We start from the raw sequence: 12,058 nt of genomic DNA on the forward strand, positions 1-12,058 counted from the left end.
TTCTCCATGTTTTGTGCCTCTAGAGAAGAAGGGTTCATGTCTACCATGGAGGTCTCCCCTAACTGCAAGACCTCAGAAGATTTTTATTTGAGAGCATGTCTGTTGTGGAGCCATTATCTGAAGCTACTTTTAAACTGGTTCTGTTCAGGGTCAAGAATTTAGAAGATAATTGGGATTCCATCAGTGCCCTTCCCATATCTCCAATACAGTCCTTACCAGAATGGCTTAATGCTTTCCAACATGGGCTTTGGGGTTTGGCAGATATAAATTCTTGGGATAGAGGCAAATACTATCCATTGTGTTTCATTTGCCTTTTAGTATGAGAACACAGGAAGAACCCGTTCCCTGACTTCCTTTGCAGCATGAGGGGACAGAACAATACTGTAGGAGCCCAGGTCTGGTGTCTGTGAGCTTCTGAGTGACTCTCTTTCCTTTACCTTTCTTGTCTTCAGCTGGTTGGATATAGAGGACCAAAAAGAGGACTCTAATTCCTCAGTGAAAGGAGGCAGGGTTCCAAATCCACTGCTTGGAAGCCCCCCACCCTGGCCATACCCTTACTAGGACATGGATGAGAAACAAGTCTTTTTATTGTATTTCAGCTCCTAAGTGTGACAGCCATTTGTTGTAGTGTTCAGCTTTTACTGACCAGTATAGATCTGGAGCTAGTTTTACAAGTAACTACATATGTTTGAGCAAATCCTTTAAATATTTTTTGTGCTTTGTCATCTGTATGAAACTTTCCTTGCAGTCTCGAGGTCATGGGAGGAGTGTCCGGTGCAGCCATTCCAGGTAACAGTGGACCTTGCCTATACAGCTTACCTAGGAGTTGACTTCAACTGTTCCTCTAATGTGTGGGGCTTGATCCCACTCCAGGGTGTTCTCAAGTGCTTCCTTTACCTGGATCATTTTCCTTCTGGTTGCTACTGTCTCATTTTTTTAGGGCCAGTCTTCAATACTATGTCCTCAAAGACACCTTCCCTGCTGACTCCAATTAAATCAGCACCCTTCCCTCCAATTCTTTATTCAATCACCCTACTTAGTTTTCTTCATTGCATCTATCCCTGTCTGGAAGTAGATTATTTATGCATTGGTTTATCAAAATATTATCTGTTATCACCCTGCCTGCATGATAGCTGTGTGTGGGAAACACTTCTGCCATGACTTCTCTGGCACGTGGGGGCATTGTGGATGCTCAACAGTTGCTGCCTGACAGGGAGGACCACATGAGGTCTTTAGGTAGGGAATCTGGCAGCTGACCCAGCATGTGACAAGTGCTCCAAAAATGGCCGCTGTATTGACTGTCTGCATTGGGCCTGTTGACACGTTCCTCTTTCCAATTGGTTGCAAACTTCTCAAAGCCAGAAAGTAATCATCTTTGGTTCTCAATAAACTCTGTATGTAAGAGGTGATTAATACATGTGATTGACAAGAACTTCAAATTGTGTGTTTGACCTGGTGCATTCAAAAAGACCAATGAAACCATCCTTGTTCTAAAAAAAATTAAACCTTTTTATTAGTATATTTATTTTATATATAAAAGAAATACAAAAAAAAAAAAACACAAAGAAAATGTTTTCATGGCAAATCAGATTTGTCGGTGCCTTCGGCTTGGGCTCCAGGCTCCGGCCCACTGGGGCTCAGCAAAGTCCGCCGGTTGTAATGGCCCTTGATGATCCCTGTGTTGTTGTTCTCGTTGAGCAGCTGCTTCTGCCTCTGCCTGTTGAGGGACTGGACCAGGCCCAGGACCACTGCAGCCAAGGAGTACTGCCCGGGCAGTCTTCTCGGGGGCAAGATGAACGGGTTGGGCTGGACTCTTCCCAGGAGAAAGTACGTTTTGATTTTCCCTTCCTGCTCGCTGATGCCCTTCACGTAGATCTCCCCTCGGTAGTCAAAGGCAAAGCCCTGGTCCTTCAGGATGAGATAGGTCTCCTCTGGGACTTGGATCCGGCCGCTCACCCCCGTGCTGTCCATCCGGCTCGCCAGGTTCACGGTTTTGCCCCAAATGTCATACTGTGGTTTCTTGGCGCCAATCACTCCAGCTACCACTGAGCCATGGCTGATGCCTGTGAATGAACCGAAGGAGCGAGACATGAGGGAGAAAAGAGGGACAGACGGGGTTTGGACCCTATCTGGGGAGGCCATCGAACGTGTGTCTCTGAGGATGAATTGCAGAGTCCAGATCCTGCCTAAGTCACTTAGGAGATGTGTGATGAAGGTCAGCTACTTAACCTAGTTGGGCCTCACTTTTCCCATCTGTAAAATGGAAATAATGAAAGGAAGTGTCAACAAGATAAAAGAAGCAAAGCCCCGGGCATAGGGCCTCCAACCAATGCTTGCTCGACACAGCAGAACTGCTGTTCTCCCGAACACTGACTTGTCTAGGCCTGTGCGATGAGGAAACGCTGACCAGGAGGCAGGGCCCGGGATCTCCTGCTTCTGCCCACACGGTGCTCTGAGAGTGGGGGCAGAGCTTTCCCTCCTCTGTCCCTTGTGCAGCTCTTCCACACCCTCCATCAGTCCATGTGAAGGCTTCCTTACTGCTTTTCTGTCTCCTCCCTTGTCCTCTCGCTCCACCCTCCACACTTTCACAGAAGGGGAAGGGCCTGATGCACACATGTGACCAAGTTACCACCCTCCTATACATCTGCTGGGACTCCTTTGACATGCAGGATAAAGCTGAAGCTCCCTAAGATCCAGGACTTCTCTGGTTTAGCTTTTGCTTAACTCACCAGCCACATTCTCCCCTACCCTCTCCCTTACCCCTGCTCCACGTCCATAGTGCTCTGCTGGTTCCCATGCCAGTCACCTACCACACCTACCACCTTCTGCTTACCACCTTTGTGCCTTGGTCCTGACTTTCTCTCTGCTTGCATTCTATTTGGCAAAGGGAGCCGCCTCCTTTGGGAAACCTAGACTTCACTTCTAGAAACGACAGCATTTCACTAAACATGTAAGTGGGCATGTGTACACACTGAGTAGGCACCTACTGTGTGCCAGGTACTGTTCCAGGCACTGGGGATATGGCGGGCAAGAAAAGAGATAAAGTCCTGGCCCTCATGGAGTTCACCTTCTACTGGGGAGGGAGGAAATAAGAAAACAGGTAATACAATGTCAGCAAAATCAATCAGGGTACAGGGATAGAGAAAGTGGGGGTACACTCAGGAGTAAGGACCATGAGCTAAGACCTTTTTGAGCAGAGATTTGAAGAAAGTGATGTGATCAGTCAGACAACTATCTGGATGGGTTCTTCCAGGCAGAGGCAGAGCAACACACACACACACACACACACACACACACACACATACACACCATAAAAGTGACTGCAAATTTGAAAAGCAGACTGTAGAATGCATGTGAATCACAATGATCATTAGCTCTAAATTTTGCAGGGCACATTCAGAGCCATCATCCCATCTGACTCCCATATGACTTATGAGCTGACAAGCAGAGTGTGAGTGTAGCATCCAGCTTACACAGGAGGAAACTGAGACTCAGAGGGTGAGAACGTCTTGCCCAAGGTCATAGAGTTGGCTACTGCAGTTCTGAAACACATACTGAGATGCTCGATCAGCTGGGAAATTAATTGTCAAACCTCTGAGATCAATGTAACTGTACAGCAGTTTAATATATCATGCCAAGGTTGCTCCTAGTTCAGTCAATGTCTTTGGAATTTACTAGACTATCTCTCTGTTCAGGACTAAAGTTCTCTTTTTATTCCTGGTTCAATTTTGTAGTTGATTTCAGAACAGACATGCAGGGTTGATGGTAGCTGTGGGAACAGGCCTGACCAACCCCTCCGTAAACCAAAAACATAAATATAACTTCTTTTTGTTCCAAAGAACAAAGGCACATGGCATTCCTTAGAAATGGGCATTTCTGGACCCCTTTTCTTTGAGAGCTGCTAAAGGAAAACACATGAAGTAAAATGGACATCTACAGTGTGGGACGGTGGCCGGGGTCTACAGCTGCATACCCTGCCAGCCAGGAGTCACTCATCTCAGAGTCCCAGAAGTCTGGGAGCTGCTGCTGGAATGGCTGTGTGATGTTAGGCTAGTCACTCCCCTTTTCTGGGTCTGAGTTTACTCAGCTATAATGTGGGAATGGGGACAGAGGAGGGGCTTTCAAACTGGCATTGAAGACCCCTGGAAGTTCGGTAGTGATGTAGAAGTAATTAGCAAAGTACACAAATCATAAAGGATTATTATTCAATTGCAATGATTGTTTTTTAAAAATATTTTTAGTTGTAGGTGGACACAATACCTTTATTTTGTTTACTTATATGTGGTGCTGAGGATTGAACCCAGTGCCTCACACATGCTAGGCAAGCGCTCTACCACTGAGCCACAACCCCAGACCAACGATTTTTGTTTTTTATTGCTATTTTGCGCAAGCCTGTCCCCAAGCCTGAAGGAGGGTGAGCTTCAAGGCTGGGCAATGTGCTGTAGGACTCTCTGCCTGACTCTGGCTCAGTACAGGATCAGGTACCCTTGGGAATAGAGTCCTGCTTTCACTTGAAGTCATTATCTAGGAGATCTGAGAACATCCCATGGACCACCAGTATCAAACAACCAGAAGTCAAACTGGAATTATTCTTAGGTGGTTAGCTATCTCTACAAGCAGGACCTTGCATGGTGGGTGGAACCAGATTGAAACCATGTCTAGGATTTGCCAAAGACCAGCCCTACTGTATTTCTGCGCTCAGGCCAGTATCCTTCCCTTTTTTCTAACATCTTGAGTGAGAGGAACCTCAGAAAGGCCTGAGCTGACCCTCTGCCTGTCCTTGTTAGGGTCACACTAAGCCTACTGAATTTTGCAGGAAAAAATTTCCCTGCCTTGAGACCCACGGGGTGGAAGTTGCTGACAGAACGAGCGAGGAAGCGGTTTTCTGAAGCCCCGGCTTCCAGCTGCGACTCACCAATCCGGAGTTCAAAATTGTTGAATGAATGCTTGTTGATCTCCTGTATGCTTTCTGTCAGGGCGAGGGAGAAGTCGGCCAGGGCACACAGGTGCCCCCACTTGTCTTCACATTGCTGGAGCAAACATGAGAAGGGCTCATTCAGTTGATGACTGCTACTGTTTCTGCAGCAGGGCTTTCTGCCCTAGCCCTACCCACACGTCCCTGAGAAGGAAATAATCATGTGCCTGTCCACTCTTCCAGAAGCATGGATCACAGGAGACTCACTTAAGAGTGTAGCACATGTGGCTCATTACATAGAAAATATTTTGGGTTTTGCAGACTATATGGTCTTTGTTGTATTTGAAAGGAGAAAAAGATAAAATGTAAATGACTCGACATGGTTATGTCCCAATAAAACTTTATTGACTAAGGTAAGTGGTGGGCCAGATTTGGCCTGTGGGCATGAGTTTCCTGACCCCTGCTATTGTGTTCCACAAATATGTACCCTGTGGGTTTCTTCCCAGAGAGTCACTCTTGGAATTCTTTTAGTTGGAAAAAAAAATGCAGGAAGGATGGAAGGAATTTAATAAGGACTCCATCTCCCTCAGCAATGGACTCATATTCATTTAATATTTGTTGAAGACTTACTAGGTGCAAGGCTTTGTATGGGGAGCATGGCAGTAGCCCAGGTAATTCATCCATTAGCCCTTGAAGGTAGATATCAATGTCCCCATGTAACACTGAGTGCTTGGCACATGGTTAATATCTCAAAATTCCAGAGCTATAATTATTTCATACAACTTTGGAAGGAGACAATGAAAATAAGAACAATAAAACAGGCTAGCATCAGGGGTTTAGTGATACCCCCACAAAAATCATAGTCAGGGTATCTCTAGGCCCTGGATTTTTTTTTTTTTTTTTTTGGTACCAGGGATTGAACTCAGGGGCACTCGAACACTGAGCCACATCCCAGCCCTATTTTGTATTTTACTTAGAGACAGGATCTCACTGAGTTGCTTAGTGCCTCTCTGTTGCTGAGGCTGGCTTTGAACTCATGATCCTCCTGCCTCAGTCTTCCGAGATGCTGGGATTACAGGTGTGCACCACTGCACCTGGCAGGCTCTGACTTTTGTTCAATGGAAAAGTGAAGTTTAGAGGGAAGCCTGGAGGTCTCTCAGCACAGCAGTATTACTTTATCCAGTAGAGTGGCCCTGCCTGAGTCCCTGCAAACCACAGTTTTCATAACCCCGTTCCCAAGCCTCCTAGTCACAGGGGTGTCACCACTTTCAGTGACATGGCAACAGCAAGGCCCCTGCAAAGGCTATGCTGGGTCCTGAGTCCTTTACCTGTTTTTCCGGTGACAGGCCTGACACTGCCATGTAGGTGCTGCCAATGGTCTTGATCTTTTCAATGTCTTGAAACCGGTCCTCACCAAGCAGCTGAAACGGATCAGGCAATGGTGTTAGTCTGGTGCTTACTCTTCCCCCAGGCTGCGGCTCCTGAAAATGAGCCCCTAGCTCACATGAAGAAAAGTCTAGCTCTCATGCTGGGGATCCTTGCCTCTCTGGAGGTCTCGCAGTCAGCCAGTGACTGTGCACCTGCTAAGTGCCAGGAGTCTAGATGGAGTGACCAGACACCCTAGAAGGAGTACGTGTGTTTCCAAGAATCTTTGAAATAAATAAGATTAGCTCAAGGAGGTCACCAAGACTGTCCCCAAATTTTCAACAAACCTCATTGGTTCTTTTTTCACCATGTGCTTAGAACCTCCTTAGCACCTCCCTGCTTGCACCCTGGTCTAAGCCCCTGCAGGATCCCAGCTGGGCTATGCAGAGTCTGCCTGCTCCTTCCTCCTCTCTCCCAGAGTGGTGGCCACAATGATCCTGTTTATGAGTGAGTTAGAACGTGTCCCTGCTTTATACAGAACCCTCCAATGGCTTCCAGCTCTGTCACTGCAATCTGCAAAGCTTGTCACAGCCTGACCCCTCCTTGTTGTCCTTGTTGTTCACTTTATTCCAGCCACACTGACCTCCTTCCTAGTCCTGGAAGAAGCCAGGCCTATTTCTGCTTCAGGAGGTTTGCATCTGAGGTTCCGGGAGACGACTCTCCCTCAGACCACCTGGGGCTCCCTCCTCACCTCCAGGTCTTCCCTCCACCCCATCTTGCCAGCGTAGTCTGGCTGACCGCCCTATCCGCAGTTGAACGCGGCACCCTCTCCCTTCTGCACACTCTTACTCTCCTGTTTTGTCTTCTCTTCTTAGCACTTATGCCTGCTTTGGCTTGTTTGTCATCATGTCCCTCTCTCCTCACTGGAATGCAGGACTCCAGGGGCATGTATAGACAGAGCTGAGGGTGTTGAATGGAGGAATGAGCGAATGAATGGCTAAACTAAAGAATGGTGGCCATCCTCAGCATTTCCTCCATTTTTACCTGCAGTTGGGATTTTCATGCTAAGGAGGGGAAACCTTGGTCTCTTATTTAATACTGATGGTAGGCAGGATAATGCCTCCTGACCTAGCTTCTAAGATCTCTATGTCCTAATCCCTGGAAGGCACACCTCTCTTATTTCTCTTGGTTAAAGGGATTTTGCAGGTATGATTAGTTTTGGGAAATCTAATCACAATGGTCTTCATAGGAGAAACTGGGAAGCAGGAGAGATAGAGAAGGACATTACATGGAAGCAGAAATCAGAGTGACATGATTGCTAGCTTTGTAGATGGAGAAAGAGGCAATAAGCCAGGGAATGCAGGTGGCTTCTAGATGCTGGAGAAGACAAAGAAGTGGTTTCTCCCTGGAGCCTCCAGAGGGAATACAGACCTGTGATTGCTTTAATAAATTTCTGTTGTTTTAAGCCAATAAATTGATGGTAATTTGTTACAGCAGCAACAGGAAACTAATACAGCTACTATTCATAGAGCTCCTAAATGTCTGAGAAACAATTTATATGAGGTCCTGGCCATCACAGAGCTAACAGCCCAGGTAAGGCCAGATGTCAAAAATTAATAATCACACACTAGCTCAAATTTAATTATGTTTAAGATGGAAATGTACAGGTTGTAGGCATGAGAAGTATAGACTATTTTGATCCAATCTGGTGAATCTGGGAAGGCAGCTGATTTACAACTTTAGTTCTTAGGCTTGAGAAGGGGTTTCCTACAATTTGTGTATGAATCTGTGTGTTGGGAGGCTGGGGGCAAAGTGTTGAGGGAGCATGCAGACTGAGGAGATAGCATTAAAAAAGCTCAGAGTTGGGAGAGATGCACAGTGGCTTCAAAGAAATACACAGAGGCCAATATGGCTGCAGAGTCGTAAACCTGGCTGTGAGCTGAAGATTAGGAGCTGGGAGAGGCAATGGGGCCAGAGCACACAAGGGCCTGTAGGATACACTGAAAATATCGAAGACACAGGCTTTCAGGAAAACAGCAGTGGCAAGCACTGCTTAGTAGGCAGAGACTAGGTTGGATTTGCATTTTGGAAAGGTCATCCTGGATGCTGCAGGGGAGAGGAAACATGGGGTGACCTATTGCAGTATCAAAGCAGAAGATAATGATGGCTTGGGTTAGAGATGGAGACACACATATGGATATTTGGAGAGACTACTTGTGATAAACTAAATAGTGCTTTGTGTTTGGTGGCTTAAGAAATAGCTTCTAATGACATTTGTGAGTGCAGGTTGTAGATTTGTGTGTGTGTGTGTGTGTGTGTATAAGTACATGTGCAAAGGTGTTTGAAGACATATGCATATGTGCATGGTGCTTGTGTACATGTCCATGTGTGCATTCTGGTGTATGGGCATGAATGTTCACACATGTATGTGTGTAGTGTGCACAGATATTTTTTGTACAGCAATGTCAACTTGTGTGTGTTTGTGTGTGGATGTGCACACATATGTGCGTGGTATGCAGACATGTTACCTATGTGCATGTATTGATATGTGTGCATCTTTGTGTGGGCATATAAACACATGCACATGTGTGTGGTGTGTATGTGCATGTTTGTATGTACGTGTGTGTTTGAGTGTGTGTTTGAAGGTGGTCAGGAGGCAGAGAAGAGGCAGATTGGAGAGTCTGGAATGGCAGATTTGAGTTAAACCACTTGCTGTTCTATCCCATGCACTCATTTTATATTGAGAAAAATTTCTGAATCAAGAATTTCTAAATTTCAGTGATTCCCTGACCTTACGATGGTTGGCTGACCTCCATGCTTCTATAAAATTTGGTCAACTTGAAGCCTGCACTTGTGCCTGGCTGTTCCTGTGAAAAGCTTCCTAGCTGCCCCACCTCATACCCTTAGCCATCTTTTGTCACTTTATGAGGGATGGCAGCCCAAGTGACAGTAAAATGTTTGAGGCTGGGGTCAAGGTGGTGTGTTTCTTTGTACCCAAATCTAAGGGCCTTGGATGCATTGGTGACTGCTATTATTCCTTGGGAACATTAGGTGATATTGGATGGCCTCTCCCCTCAGTGTGGTTTAACAAACCTTCACCTAGTATAGATAATATGCCTCATTACCCCAGTCAGTAATTATTTTATGTCCATTTTATGTAAGGAAACTGAGGCAACAGGGTTGATGGAACTTTTTAAAGTTCATCCATCTAGGAGAAGTCAGGGCTAGACTTTGCACCTTGAAGCTTGGGTCCAATGTTCTGCTTTCCTATCCTGCCACCTTGCCTTGAAGCAGTGGTTTTCAAAGTGTGGTCCCATCAGCATTACTTAGAAACTTGTAAAAAACAGAAAGTCATGGTTCTGTCCACACCTACTGACTCAGAAACTCTGGACATGGCTTAACACGTCTTCCAGGTGTTTTTGACACACTGAAGTTTGAGAGGCACTGCTTTGATAAAGGAAGAAAATGGACAGTCTGGAGTATGGTGACTCAATCATTCAACTTCTCATTCCATAGATGACTATTGAATGCTATGTTCCAGGCACTGGGATATGAGGTTGGCAAGATCATCCTTGCTTCCAAAGCCTTTTAGTGTCCCGTGATGCACTCTGCTACAGGTCATTGGTACTTGCACACCACATTGAGGACTGGAGCTAATGTGGATTTGAATTTTTCTTCCAGACCTGAAACTTGAATGGTGCAATTCTGTGATGTGTTCTACCAAATCATTGCATAAGTCATGGCACATTCCAAACTCCACTTCAAGATTTGATTGTTAGAGAGACCCATGGGAGGCTGTGACATATTCCCTCCTCAGGGATCTGTGCCTCCTCTGCCTCTGCCTGGCACCATCCCCACAGGTATTCCTATGGCTGATTCTACTCCTTCATCTCCTCCAGGATTCCCATATAAGTCACTTTCCCAGTGAGGCTCTTTGGATGATTCTATCTGAAATTGCATCATGGATGTCAGGATACCCTGGTTTACCTGGGACAGAGGAGTCCCTTATGATGCAAGACTTTCAGACTTACATAAAATGTCATGAGTGGTTCTCCTTAAGTCTCCCTTCCCCTTTTCCCAGCTACATAATTTTGAGGGTCCTTTGCAAAAGAAGACATGGAATCCTTTGATCAAAAACTAAGACTTACACGACGGTGACAGCAGCACATTGAACCAAGTGCTATTCCCCTGGGAGACTGAGCAGGTCCTTCAACTATGAAACTGCCCCGAGTGGAAGACCTAGGGCTCACTGAACCTCCCTGGCTCCAAGGCTCACATTTGGCTTCTATTTTCAATTGTTGACAGGTGTTTAGATATAATTTCTTGTTCTCCAACTCTGAGGTTGTAACATTCTTAGGGTCTCCTGTCCTGCAAGTGGACAGTCAGATGGACAAACCAAGCAGACAAAGTAGGATTTCTAGAGACTGTCTGGCTACAGCATCCTCTCAAAATTAATCAGGAGCCAAAAAAGGCAGTCAATTCCTGCTCAGAGGAGCTCTTCTGGGACCAGGAGAACAGGGTTTTTGTGATTTGCTTTGAGGTGTGTGTGTGTGTGTGTGAGAGAGAGAGAGAGAGAGAGAGAGATGCAAATAAAATGATGCTAATCATTGTGTATGTTCAGTTCTTNGTGTGTGTGTCGGGGGGGGGGGTAGGGACTCAATTCACAGCTCGGGCAACTTTGCTCATTATGTGAGTTTCTTGAGCTAACTTGAAGCTACTCTTCTGCCTGTGCAAATTATGCTCAAAATATAGGTTCTCACTCAGCCTTGGGTGTCTCAAATTTGCCCTCAAGGTTGATCTTTTAGCAGCCCTTTGACCATTCAAATTTTAGCTCAAAGATCTTGGATGCTTTTAGCTACCCACCTCTCTCCCCAACTCTGTCTCCATGCAACTACATTTCCTCAGCTTTCTGCCGGCCATGGGCTGACCCAACATGGTTCTGTGGGAGCATGAACCAGGCTCTGCTTTTTTCTTAGAATTTCTTGTCACAGAGTCATTTCCAAGTCCTGGCACAGGTAGCCCTCCTCAGAAGTCCATTTAGAGGCAGCAAGGGGCTTTGTTATTTCATTTAATACACAGGCAGCACATTTACCTAATCTGTGGCTGAACATGTCTAGGGTCATAATGTGGGGTCCATCACCCCCTTTCACTATAAAAAAATGAAAACAGAGGACCAAAGTGTGAGAGGACTTTGATAGCCCTTCGAGCAGGAAGGGGCTGTGGGGTGAGGAGCTGGCGCTGGCTTATTGCAAACACTCTTGCCGGATGTGCTTGGAGCAATGTTCAGCTTTCTTCTGTGCCTAGAAAGAATTTTGCAGGATCCCAAGTTCCTGTGATAATTCTACCAGCAAGAGAGCAGCAGAAGCATTAAAGTGAGCCCAGCAGGGAAGAATCTAGAGGGCCTGTACTGAGTGCAAGGAGGAAGGCACGTCTGTGCACACGGAGCCACCCGGGGAAAGCCTGGGGTGGGCAAGCCAGGGAATTAGGCTTCAAAGGATGTGGCAGAATGCTCTGCCTTTGGTGGCTGTAGATGGTGAGATATAGGTGAGGGAGGAAGTGGAGCTAGATAACTAGTCTTTCGTTGTCCAGGTCAGAAATGATGTGGCCAGGCATAGGCCATGCCAATGGTGACCAGCTGATCTGAGAGCCCCGAGAAGGTACTGAGACATCTTCACTCTTGCAGCACATTGTCAATAACCAAGATGTGGAACTAACCTCAGTGTCCATTGATGGGTGAATGGAGAAGAAAGCATGGTATAAATATATATATATATATAT

At 46.1% G+C, this 12,058-nt stretch overlaps 1 protein-coding gene across 2 annotated transcripts in view; it reads right to left on the bottom strand.

The window, feature by feature from the left end:
• Positions 1–1,485: 1,485 nt before the first annotated feature.
• The window catches only part of Adcy8 (adenylate cyclase 8), a 221,257-nt gene continuing 210,684 nt past the window's right edge, over positions 1,486–12,058 (bottom strand). For both annotated transcript variants that reach the window (XM_015486609.2, XM_015486608.2), the window contains 3 exons: positions 6,244–6,336; positions 4,916–5,030; positions 1,486–2,063 (listed from right to left, as the gene is read on the bottom strand). In XM_015486609.2, the coding sequence (XP_015342095.1) occupies positions 1,576–2,063; positions 4,916–5,030; positions 6,244–6,336 (696 nt within the window). In that variant the 3' untranslated portion in view covers positions 1,486–1,575. The remainder of the gene's footprint in view (positions 2,064–4,915; positions 5,031–6,243; positions 6,337–12,058) is intronic.

This window comes from Marmota marmota, unplaced genomic scaffold, assembly GCF_001458135.2.
Source record: "Marmota marmota marmota unplaced genomic scaffold, marMar, whole genome shotgun sequence".
Classification (NCBI taxonomy): domain Eukaryota; kingdom Metazoa; phylum Chordata; class Mammalia; order Rodentia; family Sciuridae; genus Marmota; species Marmota marmota.